The 23,341-nt window shown below is 47.0% G+C and overlaps 1 protein-coding gene across 1 annotated transcript; it reads right to left on the bottom strand.

The window, feature by feature from the left end:
- Positions 1 to 1,822: 1,822 nt before the first annotated feature.
- On the bottom strand, positions 1,823 to 23,341 carry LOC144722576 (F-box only protein 10-like). Its single transcript, XM_078600773.1, has 13 exons — positions 22,736 to 23,341; positions 21,651 to 22,012; positions 21,204 to 21,376; positions 20,439 to 20,574; positions 19,723 to 19,984; positions 18,826 to 18,975; positions 17,150 to 17,286; positions 16,075 to 16,145; positions 14,875 to 15,027; positions 7,261 to 7,557; positions 5,901 to 6,211; positions 4,632 to 4,816; positions 1,823 to 4,326 (listed from the first exon to the last, which is right to left on the bottom strand). The coding sequence occupies exons 1-13, from the start codon at positions 23,339 to 23,341 to the stop codon at positions 4,155 to 4,157; spliced, it is 3,015 nt and encodes a 1,004-aa protein (XP_078456899.1). The 3' UTR covers positions 1,823 to 4,154.

Below are 23,341 nucleotides of genomic sequence, written 5' to 3'. Positions count from 1 at the left end.
AGACAAGACCTAGACTCGAGTCGGTGTCCCGGCTTGACAGCCTTCCCCAGTTGTGTTAGGGCTAGTTAGCGCGGATAGATTACCTCCCTAAGTTACCTGGTGGAAGGGGCAGCTCCTACCCCTTTGTGTTAGGGTACATTGTAGTAATAAACGTGTTGCCTCCAGAGACGCCTCGCTCTCCACTTATACCCACTACATATACACCCAGCAATCAAATTCACCATGGGGGTGGAAAAGGATGGCAAGTTACCATTCTTGGAAGTTTTAATCGAAAAGAGATCCGATGGCTCAATGGGACACTGTCTACAGGAAAGCCACCCATACGGATGCCTACCTACAACCTGACTCCCATCACCATCCATACCAGAAGAATTCCCTCATCAAAACTCTTTACCATAGAGCTCGTTGTATTTACGACCATCACCACCTATTCAGGGAACTGGAGCACGTACACCAAGCCCTCAAGAAGAATGGATATTCAGACTACACAATCCGTAAAGCGATCACCCCAACCGTTGGGAAAGAAACATCTGAGGACCCAATCAAAACCATCACCTTGCCATACATAGCAGGGGTCACCAAAAATATTTCCAAAATCATGAACAAACAGGAGATCCAGGTACGATTCAACACAGTACATAAAATTTGTGAATTTATCCCATCTGTGAAGGATGTGATCCTTGACATGCAATACCCCGGTGTCTACAAACAACAAAACTTTACCTCCCCAACCAAGCCTTCCACAGCACAAGTGTGCAATCGCAGATCACTAACATGGCTGCAGGGAGTAGCAAAAGACCTAGCATTCTAGTGTGGAGACAGAAGTCTGCCTACATGAAATTAATCATGGAAATGGTCAGCAAGTGTTGGAGGAGTCGAGGCATCCCAAAGTCAGTGCAATGACGGATCGGGCCATCGTAGAGATCTCTGGATATAGGTAATCCATTAAATATTAACCTGTGAAGATCATAATACAATCGTGATTTACAAACTGCAAGAGGCCAAGCCTGGGAACATTTTCACGAGGACCCAATGGCAATTTAAGTCACCGTGAAAGTCCAGCATTAAGTCAATCAAGTGTCCCAACAATCTAACATGTCCCGAATGGGTAGCAGTAATGTCACATTTAATGGCAGGAAAATTATCCCCATAAAACCCATGCTCACTTTGCACAAGACGGTACTCAGTTTAACAACCTCCAGCGCCCTAATACGTGCTACGTATGTGTAGTGTAATAGCGCCGGCTGGTGCCTAGCAGCGGCAACTGCAGTGGACAAACAGTACACACGCCGGTGAGCATATAGACGGGTGTGTCGGGAGGGCGGAGGAACTGGGGCAAGGGTCACGGAAGACCCCATCTGGAAGCCCCTGGAACCTGCTAGTGGATTCGAGAAGGGAGGCGCGGCCAGGACGGAGCCAGGCCGCGTCGGGAGCATAAAAGCAACTGAGAGCGGGAGCTCAGGGCTACCGGTCGCCGTCTTCGTCGCTGCTGTCTTCGCGAGATATTGAACGGCCGGACAGTTGTTGGCTGTCTCGGTCAGCGCCATCAGTGTTACACGGTCAGGTTTGTGTTTTGGCTAGGCTAGACGACTAGGGAGAGTGCGAGGACGAACCTGTGAAGTGTGAAGGTGTTAATAAAGAAGGTGCCTCCTGGAAACCCTGGTCTCCGAATCACTGACACTACATATGTATGCATGTTGAACGTCTTCCGCACCACACGTAGTCAACCGTGATGATCGCAGATGTGGGGTAAGTACAATAAACTCGACACAAAGCAGTGTAGGATGTTTTTACGGTTGCAATATTTCACGAGGCGGAATGTAAAAATGTTTTATTTTTTGCCCAATTGTGCCACAAACAGCACACTTAAAAAATTCATTTTTAACGTGTTGCCATTTATAAAACTAAGTCGATGTACCCACAATCCTCCCAAATACCATCCTAAACATGAAGTTAAACAGTGAAACTCTTTTAATATTTATGTTGCTTGCGACGGTAGTCACGTGGAGTTCATAACGCGCCGCTCTAACATCGGCTGTGAAGCGGAGAGCGAGCTCGGGTTGTGTTTGTAACGCACGTAGGCGGGAGTCGATTGGAGCATCGTCCTTTCTTTGGAATAAATAAATAAAAATTCTGGCAGTGGTGTGCTAGGATTAAAAGTATGATTTAAAATGAGGAAAATATATTAAAGTTACGTTACCTAATTCTTCATGCTTTTTTTTAGAATGTCTATTTGTGTCAGCTTCAGCAGGCTGACATTCTTTCTTCACACATTTGGCCTTCGACAAGCTCCAGATCGGCGAGTCCTGAGCGCCTCCTTAGCTCCCCGGTAGACGATTGAAGGCCGGCAGCCGCACAACGCCAGTTCCTTTCCGCTAGGACGGCTGTGCTGGGGCCGCACGCGCCGTGGAGAACACCCACAATCACCCGGGCCGAGACGAGTTGCCCCAAAGAGACGTCCTGTTTTACTTTTGCCAATATTATTCTGTTTATGATGGTTTAATTTATCTAGGAAAAAATACTTTACACTCTTAAAACAGATTTCACCCGGAAGTCGCAAAGTGCTGTACAGGGCTAAAAACTGAATTAAATGATTCATTAAAATAAATAAAACCGAAATAGCACGCAGGCTCGTGATAGCAGCACTCCACCAAGTAAAATTTAAAAAAACGGCATGTGGGATTTGAATAAGCCAAGACTGAGCGTAACGATTATCTGGTGGAAGGAATTCCACCAGATTTTGTAATTTTCTCTGCGATTTCCAGCCATTGCCACCCCCAGCCTGGGTTGGACACCTGTGAAACACAGCTTTGCAGCTCCATCGGGTTCTTCCAGCGAGACGAGAATGTCTGTGTCTGCAAGCAGTGCCGGGTTATCCTAGTAGCAAAAGTAGCATATGCTACAGGCCCTGCACTTTAAAGAGCCCCACGCTAAATGCTTTCAAGCTATCAATTCCGTTTCAGTGATTCTGTACTTGCTCTATTACTATAGTACTATTCTGAGTGTTTACGGTTAGCGATTTGTTGTATCTGGTTGTATAGCAAATAAAAAAATACAATTATTTTACTATACATGTAAAAAATTTGTATTTTAATATTTACGTGTTTTTTTATTTAGGGCCCCTTTTATAACATGCTACAGGCCCTGCATCAGCTTAATCCGGCACTGTCTACAAGACGACACCTTCGCACGCTAAGCCAGACGTAAGGGCACCAAACGGAGCTCTGGGTCACCGCCAAGAAACTCCGTGGCCCTCTCCAGGAGGCGGGGTGGGAGCTGCCACTGGCCAAACAACTCAAATTCCCATGTGCTGGTGCTGAACTGTGATCAAGACTTCACCACTACCGAGTGTGTTGACGGCCGCTGTGATTAACCGGGTGCCACGTGAGTAAGAAGGCCAAAAGTGTGGGTTGAGTGGAATCGCATCCTTAGGTATTTCTTGGTACACAACATTAAATATATTTTGTATTGTGATTTGCTGAAAACGTAATGTTACGCAACTATTGCAATACAGACACAAGAGTTCATTCTATGTTGCAACGTGTCAACATTTGCAACATGACGATTGATTCAATCAAATCGATTCTTATACTCACATTACATGTGTATCACACCTGATTGCAATTTATGTAAATTATATACAAATTATACATTCATTTTACCTTCGAGGTAACGGAGTAAACAAAACTGTACAAAGGAGATGCAACAAGAAATTAAATGGTAAAAATTATTTTAAAAATAAAATTTAAAAAACCCGATTATTAAAAAAATCAGAATCTCAAATATGACCAATCACCTGCGGGGACAATCGTTTGCCGAGTAAAGCTACACCAAAGTAGCACTGCTTACGCTAGCTTACACCATCACGTACAGAAGCTGTTACAAATGGAATTGTAAATGTTGTGGGTTTACTCTCCAACACACAAGCGGTGTGCTGCTGTACTCGTCACGAATTGGCACGTTGTGTTTATGTGACAAACCTTACTAATTGGCTGTGCCGGGTGGTGGCGGGTTTAACGACACCACATTTATATTCACGCGATCTAACCCAACAAAAACCCCCTCTATTATCGAGTTACAAATGGACAGTGTGCAACTACGTGACCCGCACAGAGAACATCGGCGCGGGACCTACGGCAGCGTACCCCCCGTGGCTACAGCAGGGTGCACACGCTGCTGCCTCCTCCAGAGCAGCCCTGGCTCACGCCGCCACCCAGCCGGGTCACCATGGACACGGAGCGGGGGCCACCGGGCCGCTTCGAGGAGAGGGGGTGCGGTCGCGGTGGAGGCTCTTCCAGACGGCCCCAGCGAGAGCCCGGCTCGCACCTGCACACGCGGGGGGGGGACACGCGCCGGGGACAAGCACAGCAGCGGCAGCAACGCGGTGTGGATCAATGCGGCGTCTAAAAGTCAAGACGCTCGACAGAAACCGTGGGCTTAAGCCTGAATTAAAACTGGGGCAGGGAGTCAGACAGCACAGGTGGGATGCCCATTAAGCTTGCTAATAGAATACAAGTGAGGGTGCTGTATTGAGCTTGCTGTGGTCTGACGTGCGAGGCGTCTCCAAGCAAGCAGGCGGATTCATTCATTGCGGGGATGCTGCCTTGAGACGCGTGCGCGCGAGCACTCACCCTGGCGCAGGGAAAGGCACCATTTCATTGCCCTGGATGAGCACGTCGCCCGCGCTGCTCAGCTCGATGTGCAGCGCCTCGTACCCCGTGCTCTGGAAGAGAAGGTTGGCCTGGATGGTCCCGCGCGTGCGTTCGAACACCGCCATCGCATAGCGGTGAAGGGACAGCACGCGGTTCTTTAGCACCTGCGAAAGACAGCATCCAGAGAGCGCGGCCCAAAGGCAAGTATTGCACGTGACATTTCAATAACTTGTATTTGCCCTTCATTGTCCAGTGCAGGTGTTGGCAGCGTTTGAAAGAAGAAGAACCATTTTTTTTTACCACGCAGAGCTGCTTGTGCGCAAACACAGCAGCAGGTATACATATGACAAATTCTGACTTAAATAAACAAAATAGGTGATGGAATAAACAAAATAGGTGATGGAATAAACTGCGTCTTTAGTTCCCCCCCCCCTTTAGTTATGCTTTAACAATACAGTTTGACTGTTGTAAAATCTGTAGTCACCAAGACATTCCATAGTGACCCATTTCCTGCCACATTTAATACATAATTTTTACGTTAATTTTTGTTTAAGATTTTCCTTTTTTTTTACCGCCGGCTGCCCCACAAGAGAGCAGCCAAAGAGCCGCACGCGGCTCTGGAGCCGCAGGTTTGCCGACCCCTGGCCCAGTGCACCTGCTGCTCGACGCGGCGTAGCACGCGAGTCAAAGGGGACTCCTCGTGCGTGCTTCATTGCTCATCTCTGTTGGCTTCTTCGTGGCCCTGAGGCAAGTGGATGAGTAACCACAACGTGGTTCACATTTGACTAACATCAGAAGGATGATGATTTCCATCACAGATAAAATAGTTAAAAATCGTAAATCCCTCATTCCACAAGACCTAAATAGAATATTTTACTAAAATAATACTCAATTGTTTTTGTTTCTAAACCACACTGCACTGCATTAGTTTTAGCGACAGGATGGCAGAGTGGTTCTGGGTTCGATTCCTGGCTCAGGCACCTTGCTGTCAGTTTGTATGTTCTTCCCCTGTTCTGCATGGACCTCCGCTGGATTCACCAATTTCCTCCGAATAAACACATGCAATGTAACTGGTATTGGCCAAACATCCCGACGCCGAAATTTACTCAACTGGAATTACACAAAGCGACAACTCTTCATGCTGCAAACACTTGGCAGGAATCTGCCGACTCTTAAAAACGTCGCGTGACTGGATAAACAATGTCCACGATACGCAAGTCCATGGCAAGACTGCATGCGACTGCCCACCAGCATGCGTGCATCCTGGGCCAGACGCAGGCCACATCCACGACTGGTAACGACGTCGTTCTCGATGAGGCTTCCCTCGCCGCAAGACTCGATGCCGTGCCCGGTGTTGTGGTAGACGCCGTTGCCCTGCAGCTCCACCTTGCAGCTGGGCCGCACGCTGACGCCCCCGCGGCCGTTCCAGCTCACGTTGTTGCTGGCGATGCGTGCCAGCGCCGTGCTCTTATGCACGGCCACGCCGCACTCCTCATTGCAGTGCAGCGCGTTCCAGGCGACCGTCAGCGACTCGCTGCTCTTCACGAACACCCCTGCCCCTGGAGGCGACGCAGCGTTGTAAACATTTTACACCGATTTACGAGCACATAGGCTTGGCAGAGCACGTGCAATAACAATTAGTTCATATTTCAAAGCAGTCATTGTATCTTTGAATGTAAATGTGATATCAACCAAAGGTCGTGTTTAGTATTCTTTAATTTATTTCTGACACAATCTGAAAATACAGCACTTGGGAGAGGTTGGTGGATGCTGATTATGTGCAAGGCTGAGAGAATGGAGGTGGAATACGAGAAGTAGTCCTCTACGTTCTATCAGCAATGTCAACATACACAACCATCACATCACTCGGCCTCCCTCCACCCACACTCGACAGTCATCGGGTGCAGGATTTTTCAACGAAGGAACGTGGCCTTCATGGTGCCACGTGCCGACAAGCCACACGCAATTGTGCAACGCATGGCAGATACTCTTAGGTTTTTTTTGGTAAAGTCACGTAGGTTATAAATAAATAAATAATAACATAAATACTACAAATTTATAGAAATAATAATAGAAATAAAATAATAAATCACGACGTTTCGGAGGCAACACAAGTCTCCGTCATCAGGTGGGACCGTCACAGCTAGATTTACTGTATCAAGCGCTTCAAATCTAAAACGCATGGCAGCTTCGGCTTACCTTACAAAAACCCAAAATGTATTGAAATCTTGCCTTTTTCATTTACTTCTGAATTCCACAAAATATACAAATTTCACGCACCTCCGATTAGCACGGTTGGCTACGTACAGCCAAAAAGAAGTCCAACATACATACAGCCAGGGCCGAATTAAGGCACGGGGGCTTTAGGGGCTGCAGCCCAGGGGCCTCCGCCAGCTGGAGGGCCTCCAGAGATGAAGTGAGAAGTTATTTCACTTGTGAATGCTGAATTTTGTATTTGTGGTTAGCCTTGCAAAAATAAATAGAATTTTCTTTAACTTTGTTTTTCTTTTGAAAATATTACTCGGGGCCTCACAGTACCTGTAGCCCAGGGGCCTACACAATCTTAATCCGGCCCTGCACACAGTACATACGTAGAGTTATGAAGCACCTGCGTTGTAGAGCATGTTGTTGTACTCCAGGATGGTGGTGGTGATGGCCGCGTGGCCACCGCGCCGCTCCGCCTCCTCCAGCGGGTCGCCGTCCCCTTCCCAGCTCAGCAGCTCCGCGTCGTCGCCATGCGGGCCCTCCCCTTCGGCGCGGTACAGCGCCTGGCCGCCATGCGCCTCCACGGGACCTTCCTTGCGGCAGAAGACGGCGGCCCCGTGCAGGCCGTTGTGCGCGATCACGTTGCCCAGAACGTGGGGTGTGCCCGACGCCATGATCCACACTCCACAGCCCTTGTTTTCTGCAGCATAGCGACGCACGCTGGTAAATTTAACACGCAGTGGCAGGCTTTCGCGACCAATATTGGGTTAGATCTCGTGAATATATAGACGCGTCGTTAAACCCGCCACCACCCGACGCAGCCAATTGGTGAGTTTTGTCGCGTAAACAAAACGTGCCAATTAGTTACTACTTCAGCACATTACCGGTGTGTTGGAGGGTAAACCCACAACATTCATGGGTGTGACAAATAAGAGAGGCACTAAAAATGAGACGATATACGAGTCAGACATCGGGGACGTGAGATGTAAAATTCAAATGCGTCAAACAATACAATCAAGACAACAAAACAAAGAGAACAATGCAAACGAGACGGACAGCAAACGAGACGGACAGCAAACGGGACACAATACGAGACACAAGTGCAACAGCCCTCTCACTTGTGAAGTTTTATCGAGCGAGTACCTTTCCAAATATGTGCAAACTGCAGTTAACTTCACTTTGCCTATCGTTCCCCTTGCTTTCACAATTTACCCCAATGTTTACCGTGTCCTAAGATACGGTCGCATTGTACGCTCTTTATAAAGTCAAATTATATCGGTAAACATCATCTCAAGCTTTTATGTACAGCCTGTGCACATTTGATGTCACCGTAATGTGTTTCATGGCCAAGAAATTTGAGGTTTCGGAGTTTCACGTCCGCTAACGGTTCACCATTATATCCAAACACCGGTTGTAGTTCTGTTCTTAATCAAATGGCAGGCTCCTGGCTTGTGCATGTCAATAAACGTAAAAGTATCCCCATACTAAAATAGGTTGGGCAGGGCGTATGACCTTTGTTGGCATACGTTCCAGCCCTGTCAATGTAAGTGGTAGGCTGCTGAATTTCAAAGGAAAAATTGTCATTTTATTTTTCACAACATTAAACTAAAGCGATTTATTATTCGTTTTGAAAAGCAGGTGTGCGGTAAAAAGGTTTCCAAATCTGTGTGCTATTGCTTAAATTGGAAGGGCACCATACTTGTTTGACAGGGTCAGCCTGCCAGCTGGTGGGGAAGTAATACTACACTCGTAGAACCTGACGGGGTTCGGAATGCCTCACTATTTTTACCACCTAATTGCAGTTCTTTCTCCAGCTCTTTAATGTTCTAAACGTGTCACACGTTTTTCATATTAACTTTCTCCTGCTGCCGTCTCTCGACGATTATGCTTCTTTTTTTTATTGGCAACCAAATACTAAATGCAGTGCCACTCTCCGCCCTACAAAAGCCATGACTTGTCACCATTTAGTTACAAATTGATTAAATAATTATTGTTTTCGACTCATTTGTACGTCCATTATTCACTGTCGTTGTCCTATGGGTTTGACCTTCCACAAAGTCCATGGTCCACCCTAAACCGCATCCACTGCACAAACCATAGCAGATGTGGATAACTGACACACAAATGGAAAATGAAAAACTTTCTCGTGTGCAACTGTGGTCATCCAGAACAGGATGACCGTAACAACGTATGACGGCGCAATGCCCGATGCACAAATACAACGGAGGCATCACAGCGATGCACTCCGCTGCTTCTGATGCGGTTATCTGGCTTGCCCGCCTGAATGTGAAATTGTAGTTGTTGTTCTGCATCTGCATCAGCAGCCATACAGAAGAAAGGGAGGTGGAAGTCCCCTTCCCCCCGTTGTATTCTGACACGTCCCCCCACGCGGTCTTCCTGGCGCTCACCCCGGACGAAATATGGAGACCAGGTGGCTGGTAAATACGGCACAAGTAAAAATGGCACAATTTGAAAACTAGGAAAAAATAAGATGCGAAGCTTTCATGACTGCAGGAATTACTCTTTGGTTCTTTCGGTAAAGTCACGTAGAAAATAAAATCTAATAATAGAACACTACATTTCGGTTGCAACACAAGCAACCATCATCAGGTAAGAATTAATGATAAAACACAGACACGGGAACAGCGCAGGCAGACACACATGCAGAGAGAGACACACACAAAGACACACCGAGCGAGACGCACACCAATGTGTTGGTTGCTTGTGTTGCAACCGAAACGTCGGATTATATTATTATTTAATAAAAAATTTTACGTGACTTTACCGAAAGAACCAAAGAGTAGGAAAAAATAGCACAACAAATACTCATGAGGCTAAGGGTTAGTCATCTATTTCATGCAGATCTGTACATAACTGTTGGTACAGTACTTTTAACTGTTAGCAGAATACGTAGAACTGTTAGTACAGTCCCGTTTAATTGTGCCCTGGTTTTCACCGGTGCCATTTTAATCGAAGGCCGTAAAGACCAAGCTTAGCTGCAAAAACACCCCTCGTGATCTCGTGATCTCGCTATTCACCAACAACAGCGCCACTAGACTTGTCGAGTTTCAGTAAGGAAATGCCTCATCCCAAATGACAAAGTCCATCTGGGCAACAATGCCAAAAAAAAACTGAACTATTTTCTTGACTTCAAGCTTTCGTGACTGCAGGAATTCGTACTCTTTGGGTCTTTCGGTAAAGTCACGTAGATAGAAAATGTATTTTTAAAAATCACGACGTTTCGATCGCAACACAAGCAATCGTCGTCTTCAGGTGCAAAAATACAGCAAGAGAACTGCTGAGGCAGCAGAAATATAGCGGGAGAGCTGCTGCAGGAAGAGGTTATAGAGGTTTGAGATGGGTGCAGCCCAAGGGTAAGTGGGCGGGGCTAGAGATAGAATTTGCATGTAAATGTTAAATCGGAGAGCCTGAGATACATCACGACTAAGGTGCTGAAGAGGCGGCCATTGTATTGCTAGAGATTAGCATGTCAATGTGAGACGGCTCCCGCAGCAGCGGCTGTGTTCATGAGAAGATTGGCATCTCAGTGTCCGAGAAGCGGGCACAACGCCACCACGTGGGCAACAACAGCTGCGGCGTTGGCCGCTGCACTGTGAGAGACCAGCATGTCAACGCAAGAGAACCAGCGCAACGGTGGCCGTGCCAGAGAGACATTCAGACTATTAAACAACGAGGGCCACCACCACATCGAGGAAAAGGGAAGAGCGGCTATGTTAGTGAGACATTTAGCCTGTTAATGTAAAGACATTTAACAAGGTAATGTAACTCAGAGAGTCGGAAATAACTGCTAACATCGGTTGGGAGGATGGAAGCATCACAGCCAGGTATGACTTTACCTAGTTAATAACGTCCTTCCAATGATTGCTCAGTTTGTACCCATCTTCTCGGTTGAAATTGTGTCTGTGTTTATATATCTGGATGGCTTTATGAACAAATCTTTGTTGATAGCCAGTGGGTTTGCAGAGTTCCCTCGTCTTGGAGAAATCTATTCATGTGTGCCCAGTGTTAAAACAATGATCAGCCATGGCCGAGGTATTGGTCCTGCCATGTTTCAGATCTGCCTTGTGCTCACGAACACGGTCTGAGACATGTCGCTTAGTTTCCCCACAGACACAGCTTAGTTTGTAGACACCGGGGTATTGCATGTCAGGGATCACAACCTTCACAGATGGGATCAGATCACGAATTTTATGTACTGTGTTGAATCGGACCTGGATCTTGTGTTTGCTCATGATTTTGGAAATATTTTTGGCGACCCCTGCTATGTATGGCAAGGTAATGGTTTTGATTGGGTCCTCAGATGGTTCTCTCCAAACGGTTGGAGTGATGGCTTTTACGGATTGTGTAGTCTGAATATCCATTCTTCTTGAGGGCTTGGTGTACGTGCTCCAATTTCCCTGGCTAGGTGGTGATGGTCGGAAATGCAACGAGCCCTATGGTGTAAAGTTTTGATGAGGGATTCTTCTGGGCTGGATGGTGGTGGGAGTCAGGTTTTAGATAGGCATCAGTGTGGGTGGCTTTCCTGTAGACAGTGTCCCATTGAGCCATCTGGTCTCTTTTCGATTAAAACATCCAAGAATGGTAACTTGCCATCCTTTTCCACCTCCATGGTGAATTTGATGGCTGAGTGCATGGAATTGAAAAATTGGTTCAGTGCTGGCAGGCTATATGGCCAGATGACAAACGTGTCATCTCCGTATCTCTTCCACAAGGAAGGACGTAGGTTGGATGCCTGGATGGCATCTGTCTCAAAAAAGTTCATTAAAACATTGGCTACCACTGGAGATAAGGGAGAACCCATTGGGGTACCTTCAACTTGTTTGTAGAATGTACGATTCCAGGTGAAGTAAGTGTTGGTGAGGCAGTGTCTCACCAGGGCCGGTACATGCGCATTCAGTCCTTGTTGGACCAAATATTCAATGATTGTAATGGTGTCAGGCACAGGAACTTTGGGAAACAAAGAAACTACATCGAAACTGACAAGTAAATCACCTGCAGATAGTGAGATGTCTTTTATTAGAGATACCAAGTGAGCTGAATTAAGTACAGCTGAGGTGGTCTTGCCAGTAAATGGAAGCAAGGTCTCAGACAGAAATCGGGCCAGTTTGTAGGTGGGTGAGTCCAATGGCGGAGCCAGGATTTTCAGGTAGGGGGAGAACCCCTCCAGCAATGACAAATGATAGGAGTTGTTAGTAGGTAAGGACTTGTCCCTTGCTTTTTATTCCACGTGTGTGCGGCGATGGCGCAACCATCGATCGAGGGTCGAATTCGAACCGCGTTGTGTCATCGGCATCACGCTTGCTGAAGGTGAATGCCTTCAGGGAAGTCGTGTACTGTATGCGCAACTGCACACAATTCTGTGAGTCACTTATAACTGCTTTGCTGTTACTTATTGCCAATTATGGACCCAGACTATTGTCCTATCATCTCATAGAGTCTCTGGCACGTAATAATATGCTACAGAGTGGCAGTGGGGGTCACAAAATGACAATTTATTACTAATAAACCCCAATTATCAGACCGAAATTAGAGATTTCGATCGGATCATTGGGGGGGCACGTGCCACCCCACCCCCCCACTGGCTCCGCCAGTGGGTGAGTCAATGGTGGAGACGATAGGACGAAGGGGTGTACCTTCTTTATGGATTTTTGGTAAGCCATACAATCTGCGTGGTCTAGAAGCAGAGGGTTTTAGAGAGAGCTGCTTGGTTGGTTCGATTCAAGAAGTCGAATCAGTCATATTGTTGGTTTTCGTAACCAGGCGGTTGGTAGGATCTCTCTTGATGTTGGTATAGTTGCCTCTTCAGCACCGTAGTCGTGAGGTACATCAGGCTCTCCAATCTCACATTTACATGCAAATTCTATCTCTAGCCCCGCCCACTTACCCTTGGGTTGCAGCCATCTCAAACCTCTATAAACTTTTTCTGCAGCAGCTCTCCCGCTATATTTCTCCTGCCTTAGCAGTTCTCCTGCTGTATTTTTTCACCTGAAGACGATTGTCGTGATTTTTATTTTTCTATCTACGTGACATTACCGAAAGACCCAAAGAGTATGAACTATTTTCCACAACACGCCCGCACAGTTGTATGGCACCCACTACACTGTTCCACAGAGTTCAAGGCCCAGGTCATTGTGGCTCCTCACTCTGGAGAACACGTGTAGTCGCCACGGCATAGCAGGAGCAGAGGAGGCCCAGGGTGCACGATGGCTGTGAACTTGCACTGTATCTGTGTCTCCTGTCTCTCTTTGTCTCTGTCTCACGCTATAGGTATCTTTCTGTATCATTAGATCTCTGTGTCTCACTGTCTCACTTGGTCTATGTCGCTCTGTCTAACTCTGTTGATGTCGCTCTCTATCACTCGGTCTCTGTCTCCCTCTCGTCTCTTTGTCTCCATCTCACTCAGGCTTTGTGTCTCTGTATCACTGTCACTGTGTCGTTCTGTCTCACTCGGACTCTATGCCTGTCTATCGCTGTCACTGTGTCTTTTTGCCTCTGTGTCTCACACCGTCTCTGTATCCAGTCCTCTGGTCAAGCGCTGAACTGACACTTTTACACTGAGCATGTGAGGCCGTGCCGCGTCAGGCGCTGGCACACGAGGTGAAGGTGCTCCAGATGTTGCTCGAAGAAGTTGGGTAAAATGACATCATCGATGTACACATAGCGGCAGCTTCCCAGGAGTCTCCGCAGCACCTCATTCACGAGTCTCTGGAAGGTCGCACGATCATTTTGAAGGCCAAAAGGCATCACTCTAAATGACTATAACCCTTCCTCAGTGACAAAGCTGGACCTGGGTTGGCTTTTTCCATCTAGTAGAATTTGTCAAAATCCTTGCCTCATGTCCAGGGTGGAGAAACAAGTGGCTGCTCCCACCGAGATGAGTAGGTCCGGAATATGGGGTCACGGGTAACTATCTGGGGGCGTTACGGAGTTTACCTGATGGTAGGCCACGCAGAACCACCAGCCTCTATTTTTCTTGGCAACCAGGATCACCGGGGAGGCCCACAGTGATCTACTCTTCCAGCATCTGGGAAAATTTCCCCCCTGATGAATTCCCTCTTCTGGGCAGAATACGCATATGGTCGGGAGTGGATGGGCAGCTCGGACGTCACCCACATGCAGCGTTGCAGTGTCCTGGTGCGCCCGCGTCTTCTCGGTGAACACATCCAGATACTGTTTCAGCACCTGTGGTAAACCTTCCCGTTGGTGAAAAAAGATACAAGTTGGTCGTCTTGATTTGATCCGGCAGCAGTAGGGGGGGGGAAGTCACGGAGGGTGTTTCCTTGGGTCCTAACAAAGGGTACATGCCGCCAGCTTGGGAACCACAAAGAAGGTCCCCACGAAGTCCTTCCCGGCTATGGGGATCATCGAGGAATCAGTCAGACACAAATGTGCCACTGGTTGCCTCTCGCTTTTCGCCTCAATACCCAGGCATTGAAGGGGTCCTGGGCTCACCAGGCCGTGAGCGAGTGATGAGCGGGGTGGCCGGAGGGGGGGGGGGGGTGGTGGCAGGAGGGGTGCAAGGAGGAAACAAAGGCAGGGGCCTGGGGCCTGAGAGGCCTCCCAGCACCACCGCTCGACACACGCACGGTTTTGTTCTTTCCCCCCACCGCCCCCATCGCCAGTACGGTCAGACAAGCCTCTTGGACTGACGAGGCATGGGGAGGCCTTAATCCAGCAGTAAACTGGGAAAAGGCCATACATATATGGCCCTGTGTTGCTTATTCTTAACTCACGATTTCATGCCAGTATTGTCAGTGTAAGAATACATTTTTATTAATAAATTTATTAATCATGATATATATATATATATACTTATGAGGTATATAGGTAGAGCCTCACACTGTGTATAGTAGTATAATGTAATTACGAAACAGGGAGATGTGTGATGGAGCTCGATTGGGATTTCAAATATCAGAAAACCAAACTGGAGAAGTGCTTCATGAGTTCAAGAGGGCCGCAGGCCTGGCAGATGCGACGCTGAATGAAGTGCACTCACCACAGATGCTGTTGCCTTCAATGAGTCCTCGGCCTCGCTCCCCAATCACCACGCCATCGCAAGCGCTGTGGCAGATGAGGTTGTTTCTGAGGACCGGGTCCCCTCCTCTGCGAATGTCCACACCGCCATGCTGGTTCTCGTGTATCAGGTTACCTACCAATGCAGAAGTGCGCGCGGTCAGCCGCGCTGTCTCGCTTGCATGGGGCACACGTGTGTCCGCGCCCTGCTCGAGGTGCCACCTTACCTGGGACGATGAAAGTGGGCAAGGGCACCGATAGCTCTGACATTGTAAACGTTATCAAAATGAAGGATGGCTGATGGTTATTGCATGCAACGTCAGTTCATGCAAATACATTTTATTTTTGTAATCGATTGATCAATTTTTTTTTTATTACTGGAAAGATGAAGTCTTCAAGTGTGAGACTATCTTGCATATGAGACAATCCTGATCTCTTGAGTTCTTACTTGGTTAAACACAAAAACTTCAACTTGACAGTTGATCCTTAGCACAGATGAATACCATTTTGTGCCTAATAATATATGCAGATGCCTTTTTTACTTCTATAAATAAAATGTGCACTGTTTCCATGGTAATATATAATCTGTAACAAGGTGTAACATATTTCAGGCGTTTAATAAAATTGTCTCAAAGCTAGCCCTATACTGCTTGTGCAGTCGGTCTCGAGTTTGCGACAGTACTATTTACGATCCAAATTTACACATTTACATAATGCCGAAGTCACTTTGAGTTGGAGCTTTTGTTACTCTGAAGTGTTTTTGCAGATGTTTATCTATTAAACCCTGCTAAATATTGCTGAGAAAAAAAACACATTGGCAAGGGATGTTTCTACTGTCAATGGGAATATAGGGTCTGATTTACCACGATCTGCTTTACAAAACACGTGGTTTCCAGGAACACATTCTAATGTCGTAAAAGCGGGGACCGCCTTTATAGTAACACAGAAATGAAATGCCTCAACCGTGATAGTTCTCAGCAAGAATCAAGTATGAGGCCTAAATGATTGTTTCCATTGTACTCCCCATTGTCCGCAGGGTGAAGTGTCCTGTAATGATGGAAAAGAGAACAGCGGAAGAGCTTTACCTGTGATGAGGCAATGGAGCGGTGAGTGGTGATGAATAATTATTCGTATGTCACCTGTGATGGCGCAACACATGCCGGTGTATACGGAGATGTATCACCTGTAATGAGACCCAGTCCATTCTCATTCACTGCAATCCCAGCTGCCAGTCCTTGATAAATGTAATTGCCACTGGAGGAGAAAACACAATCGCTGTAATCAGAGGACACACAAGTTTATCTTTTCATCGCATATTGGACCAAAACATTTTCTTTTTCTAAAGGATGTTTCCAATATGTTTTTATACACAGAGTACATAGATGACCAGCATTGAAATTAGGTCAAAGCCCATTGACACAAAAGTCTATTTTTCTAATAATAATATGAGTCACAAAATGAAACAAATGTAACACAAGTTCAATCGGACAAATCACAGGAAAAACAAAATGAAGTAAATACATATTAAACATTATATAGGGTAGCACTTTAATTTTGTTCATTCATTTTAAATGAAGTATAATTTTAGGTGCAATTCAAACAAATCATCAAGGATTTGAAATAAGAGGAAAAAAGCTAATATGTATATTAAATTGACTTAAGAATAGACTATGCATAACAATTAAAAAGTATCGAAATTCTAAACATACTTCAAAAATACCTGCGTTTGTATCGTCTTAATTATCCAATAGCTTATTAAAGTGAAGCTGGTACCAGCCCATCCTACAGATGGTGGCACTTTTAACGATAACCTTGAATAAAACCGCATTTCATGGGTGACCTGAGGCCTCATTAGGATTTTGCACTCCATGTTCGACCTCATCAAGGTTGCATGAGCAACCTTAAGACATTAATGCATTTGTTCCATCTATTTTGCTCCCAACTCAAATGTCCACGTGACCAATGTGGACACAATTGACCATTAGGACAAACACAAAGCTACTTATCATGTTACACTCATTTTTCTTCATAAACAAAATATTTTCTCAACTCTGTCAACTAAAAAGATCGTACCGTGTAATCGCCAACGGTAATGTAGAAAATGAACAAGGACAGTTACTCTCGGCAAGACACTTCTATTTCAACAAACGCGCTCGCACACAGAACACAGGCTGAACGCAGGGCAAGACATGAAGAGACAAAATTCGGTTTTCCAGCCGAGACGCCAGACAGGAGAGAGAGAGTGGTGGCAGCCCCACCTGACGAGCGGGTTTCCACGGTACAGGATGCAGATCCCTGCCTCGCGATTGTTGAAAATGAGGTTGCTGCGGATGATGCCCCGGCCACCACCCATAACCAAGATTCCTGTGCGTTGTCCCCCATGGATGCGATTACACTGCCTCGCACAAGAACGCTCTGTCACGACCAGGCACTATTTAGGAGGCACTCGGGCAGTAGGGGCAGTCCTCAAATTACGAACGGGTTCCATTCCTGAGACCCCATTCGTAAGTCGAACACAATAATGCAAGGCCGTAATTATAATAAATATTGGGGAGGACACATCCCCCCCCAATATTCAAATATGCTCAAAATGTCCCCCCCAATATATTGATATAAAATTGATTTCTGTTTATATGATTGTGGTTATGGTTGTACTTTATTGATCCCTAATCTCTGCCATTACATACAATGAAACAAGAAAAGGTAAAAAAGAAAAAAACAGAGCAATGTAATAAATACTCTTAGACATTATTGTAAAAAAAAAGTCCATCCTATGTGTTAGTGAATTTTTTTATATTTTACGCAGGAAATGGCAGGAAATTAGTTTTCAAATTTCGATTTTTTTGGGGGGGGGAGACCCCCAGACCCCCTGGAAGATTTGGTCCCCCCCAATATTGACTCCATGGCTACGGCCTTGCAATAATGTACTGTATTTAAATGCACATACGGTCAGCGTTATAAATGTGTTACGGCTAAACAAAAAAGGGAACCATTGTTAAGCTCACAAATAAGAAGAAATATCGAACATTTGCACGTAACACTCTAAACAGTTCCGCGGTTCGGTTCGCAAGTGCGAATTCACGTTCGCAAGTCAGATGGTTAAAAAATAAATATCTTGATAATTGGTTTTTTACCCTTCTATCTGGCAACAAAACTGACACCTTTTTACAAGGAGTCATGTTTGCATAGACCGCAATACCTGCAGTCATAATACAAACAAAAGAACATAACTCTGATAATGTGCACTGTCCTTGAAGTTGATTGGTCCACACCCGAGACAGCTTTCCTTAGAGCCTAGTCTCACAAGGGTTGGACCAAATGACGCCAAAAGGCACACAACTCAAAGACAATGCACCATCAGAGTATGAGAGCTCGGGGCAAGCATCTACACTATGTGAACCTCATTTTCCAGTAAAAATTTGATAATTGGTTTTTTACCCTTCTATCTGGCAACAAAACTGACACCTTTTTACAAGGAGTCATGTTTGCATAGACCGCAATACCTGCAAATGAGGTTCCCATAGTGTAGATGCTTGCCCCGAGCTCTCATACTCTGATGGTGCATTGTCTTTGAGTTGTGCGCCTTTTGGCGTCATTTGGTCCAACCCATGTGAGACTAGGCTCTAAGGAAAGCTGTCTCGGGTGTGGACCAATCAACTTCAAGGGCAGTGCACATTATCAGAGTTATGTTCTTTTGTTTGCATTATGACTGCAGGTATTGCGGTCTATGCAAACATGACTCCTTGTAAAAAGGTGTCAGTTTTGTTTCCAGATAGAAGGGTAAAAAACCAATTATCATATTTTTACTGGCAAATGAGGTTCCCATAGAATAAATATCTTACGGAAGCTCGTTCGTCGAAAGTGCGGCAAGTGGGGGTGACCACTTGTAGTTGGGTTATTGAGGAGCCAGGTGGGCATGAGGGGTGGCGCCTACCAGTACGAGGGGGTTGGCCGCCTTGCGGATGTCGATGGCTGCCTCGCCGTTGGAGTGGATGTCGTTCTCCGCAATGACACCGCCAGCGGAGAGGCGCAGGAAAACGCCCGACGCTCGGCAGTGGTGGATCTCGTTACGAAACACGAGCACCTGTGGAATGCGCCCACAGGACAAACACGACAGCAGGAGACCACCACGCAGGGAATCACTCCACGCATAGCAGCGAATCGGTGTGGGTTATATTCAGATGGCGTGCACAGCAGACAGCACGAAGATGCAACCACATATTCAAACTAATATTCTGTACGTTTAAAATGTTGCTTTATAAATTTAGATTTATATAATTACTTTTAAATTAAATATGGATTTGATGGTTAAAATGTTAGCATTACATTAAGGTATTCTATTTTCTGTTATATCCCGACTCCGCTTGAAATGGCTCTTATATGGTAATTGAATATGACAAAGATTTTCACATGAAAGCGAATGTTCAGAATCCCATTTGCAGCAGATTGCAATCAGGAGGCACGAAGCCTGGTCCCAAAGCGCGGACTTTTCCATTTTTGTAAAAGTAGTCCCTCCACCTTTGGGAAGCACTCCAAGAGAACACATTAGTGTGTATGTTGAACTTCTTTCGCACCTTATGGAGCCAACCGTGCTCATCGGAGTAGCTGTCATTAGGATGACAGCTCAGGCCTTTCTTACAGGAATTCCAAGTATTTTTTCAGATTTTCTCTGTGTGAAAATAGAACATTTCTGGGATTATTTTTTTTTGTTGCTTAGAATTGGTATTCCTTCAATTTTATAAGAGGCCCCCAAATGATAGCGATGGATTCCCAGTCTTTCCCTGTGGTAAGCTGCATAAAGAAGCTATGATCCAGCCATGTAACAACCTACCTTGGCATCCTGCAGACAGCGGATAGCTTGGTGGAGGTGGCGAAAGGTGTTGTGCTGGAGACGCACATGGGCATGTGTGGAGGACAGCACGCCTCCTCGCCCATCCCGGAAGAGGCAGCGCTGCACCACACAGCCCAAGATTAGACGCACCAACAGGCGGGCTTCCTTCTCCGTGCGCAGCTCCTCCTCCAGGCTCCGAGGGCCTACCTCCTCCATGCTCAGCGAGGCCCCTGCCCCTGTCATTAGGCTCCCCACCGGCAATCTGCGCACGGCACACGCGCACACCCAAAGCATCAAGACACTCTTAAGCCCCCGCTGTTTAGTCACTCGTGAAATTTGGGAGTCATTCAGCGCCGGCAGTAAAATGTTCCAGTAAAGTCACGTTTCCTGCAATTTATTTACTGAAGCAAATTGTGTAAGTCTATCACGGTGGTAAGGACAGGAGCACCCGTACAACACAATATGGGCAGCCAATAAGAACACAGCGGTGCATTTTTACTTTACTGAGGTAGCATAATGTCAATTTTTACCAGGAATTATACCAACATTTTTGTTACATTTTTGAACAAAACTCAGATTGTTTGAATAGTTTTCACACGTTACGGATATTATAAAAAAAGTATGGAATAGTTCGTCGAAACTTTTGTTTCTAACAAACAGAATCAGAAGTTTATTTTGCAAGAATGCAACGAAGGGCATCAGAGTGTTGTCGTGACCTCGTGAGTAGGTGCGCAAACTCCTTGTAGTCTTCCTCCTGCTCCGTATCTCTGCCGCTGCCGTCCTTGAGAAATGCCCCCTCGCTAACCGCTGGGGTCAGCGCGTCACCGTGGTGGTTGCCATCACGGTTCATGCCTGGTACCATGCGTCATGATATTTACAAATTTACAAGAATTAATGGATAATTTTTAATTCACTATTATCATTACATTTTAATGGGTTTTCAGAAATGTAAGGGTATTTCATTCAATAAACCAGGGATGTTACAAATAATCACCAGAACGTGGCTGCAAAAAACACAGCCACATTCATTCGACAAAACAGGATGCACATATTGCTGGTGTCACTGTATGTGGCCTTGATAAACCATCCCGCAAACTCCGATTATCCTCGCAGCGGCATTTGGCTCACCATCGAACAAAGACGGTCACTGCATCGCACACTGGAAGATACGTTTCTGTGGCTGTCTGGAATGCTCTACCTTCCGAAATTAGGAAGCCACTGGAGCTATGCATTTTTAAACCATCTAGAATGAAAACTCATTTCTTTAGAACTGCTTTTTGTGTTTAGTTTGTTGTCCTTCCCCCGTACCTCCGATAAGCACAGTTTGCTACGTATGGTACAAAAGAAGTTCAACAACATAGAAACATATGAAACATCAACAGCACAAATTACTTTTTCTCACAGCTACATTTGTTTCCTCTGCCAGCGCGCACACACACCCCTGCCTGAAAAGAACATTGCTTTTTTTTACGCAGCTTTACCATTGCAGAGGCGGTGGGCCTTTGATGAGATGGGGTCTGAAAGGCCCGCATGTGCAGTCCCTGACACACAGTTCTGACCCTTGTGGCTGACGTTCCAGCAGCGTCCTCCCATCCGCCCCAACGCCTTGCTCCCCTGGCTGTGATGCGTGGCTCCCGTGCCGTCTCCTGCCTGCCTGCACGCGCAGGAACATCCAAGGCACACGCAACGCACGATGCGCAATCGTTTTCTTTACATACGTTAACTTACACCAGGAGATCCACTGCAGGAATGTATGCTATGCAGTATAAAATAGAGTCCAATATTTCACTGACACACGTGACATACCTTGGCACGCTAAATAAGTAGCAAGAGTCTCCAAGCAATATACACGTCATACTGGACCCTAGATTCCCTTGAACCTCGGTGGCAAAAGGAGTGGAGAGGGGGTAAGATGATTCGACCCTCACCCTGCTGTTTTGTCGCTCTGCGCGCTTTCTGACTTCTTGTCGAAGCCGAGATTCAGCCAGTCCAGCGCGGTGTCCGCTTCCAGCAGGCCACAGGACTGCGCCAGCAGGTCGGCACGCAGCGACGCAGCCAGGTGCTCGTAGGCCCAGTTATGGTCGGTCGAAGGGAACCCTTCCACTGTCAAAGAAGCGCCCTCGCTCCCAGAGAACTCGCAGTTTTCCACAGCGGCCAGTGCAACGGCGTGCAGGTGAAGGCCGGCCTGGCTGAAGCTACAGAAGCGCAGGTGACACGTGGCCGGAGCGCTCACCTGCACCTGCCCGTTCTCCAGGTTGCACGTGTCCATTTGCATGTGGCCCACGCTCGTCTGCGCCGCAGGAATAAGAGCACCGCAGCTTTGGGTTATTGTGCCAGTCACGGCGCAGTGACAACCGTTCAGTTATTGCGCTGGTAATTCAATACATAATAGCGGGTGTTAAATGCTCTTGTTTGTGGAGGTGGAAGTATTTAGCAAGCAACGTAGAGTGTGTGAGATAATAGGCAAGGTGTGATCAATATATAGACATTTGTTGAAAAATGAAGTTACATATTTCCATATATACTGATAAGAAGAGATATCTGGTGAAGTAACTGTAAGGGGAGAGGAAATTAAAAGTAAAAGCATGAATACTACATCAATAAGGCAATTTCCTAGATATGTTAATCGATGGAAGAGACTGGAATTGATTAACGATGGGTTTCATGGTTGGCAAGTGGCTTCATGATTTAGCTTTAGCAACTGAGTGCATTACAGCCCTATTGATAATGACATGGCAATATCCGTTCAGCCAGCACCACTGAAACTCGTGTATCTAACCACTTCAACCATATTAAAAAGGGACGTAAAGCTACAGCCCTTGTGTATCGTGTTCAATTTCACGATCATGTATCGCTCAACTCTAAACATAAGTCCTCCATTAATCTGCAGATTCCTAGATCTTGCGGTGCCTCCCACGGTTGGCGCACGTTCTCATTTCAACCAGCTTGAACCTGGAAGGAGGAATGAACGCATTGTAAACTGCGCGGCCCACTTTTAGAATCCCCGTCCCACCTTGTAGATGATGGGCGTGAACCAGGCCTGCATGAGCACGAGGTTGCAGAGGCGTACGGTGGGGCACTGCTGTTCAAAGCTGACGAGCAGCGCCACCTGGCCCAGGCTGCCCTGGCCCACGATCTCGACGGGCGCCCGCAGGACCACCTCGCTCTGCTCCTCGTAGACGCCCGGTAGCAGAAACACGCGGCTGTAGGGCGGCACCGAGGCCAACGCCACCCGCAGGCTCTCGTAGTCGCCGCCGGGACCCACCCACGCGCTGCGACATTCGGGCCGCTTGCGGAAGAAGGGCCCGTACAGACAGCCGGTGACATCGACGGTACTCCAGCGGCTGTCGTGGCGGCGCCACACGCGGTTGGCGAGGAGGGCCCTCCGCAGGGCCTCGCGCCACGACGGCGGCTCCAATTCCGGCCGCAGCGGCCAGTTGGGTGGGCGACGGCAGGCGTGAGGCGAGCCCAGGTACAGCTGCCGCCAGCGCGTCTTGTCCAAGCTGACGACGAGCTCCCGCCACGTGCGGCTCACGGAGCTGCAGCGGCCCAACTCGGGCAACTGGAGGTAGGAGAGGATGAGACGCCACAGCTCCAGCGGAAGGCGGCCCACCTCCAT

This window comes from Lampetra planeri, chromosome 15 (assembly GCF_965212315.1).
Source record: "Lampetra planeri chromosome 15, kcLamPlan1.2.h2, whole genome shotgun sequence".
Taxonomy (NCBI): domain Eukaryota; kingdom Metazoa; phylum Chordata; class Hyperoartia; order Petromyzontiformes; family Petromyzontidae; genus Lampetra; species Lampetra planeri.
This window is presented reverse-complemented; position numbering and strand designations above follow the sequence as displayed.

Excerpts from the sequence above, each read along its gene's own strand:
- LOC144722576 (XM_078600773.1), bottom strand. The coding sequence starts at position 23,341 with ATGGAGGTGGGCCGCCTTCCGCTGGAGCTGTGGCGTCTCATCCTCTCC. Across the intron at positions 22,013-22,735 it reads TCACGCCCATCATCTACAAG|ACGAGCGTGGGCCACATGCA; the intron begins GTGGGACGGGGA and ends CCTGCGGCGCAG. Across the intron at positions 6,212-7,260 it reads CAACATGCTCTACAACGCAG|GGGCAGGGGTGTTCGTGAAG; the intron begins GTGCTTCATAAC and ends CGTCGCCTCCAG.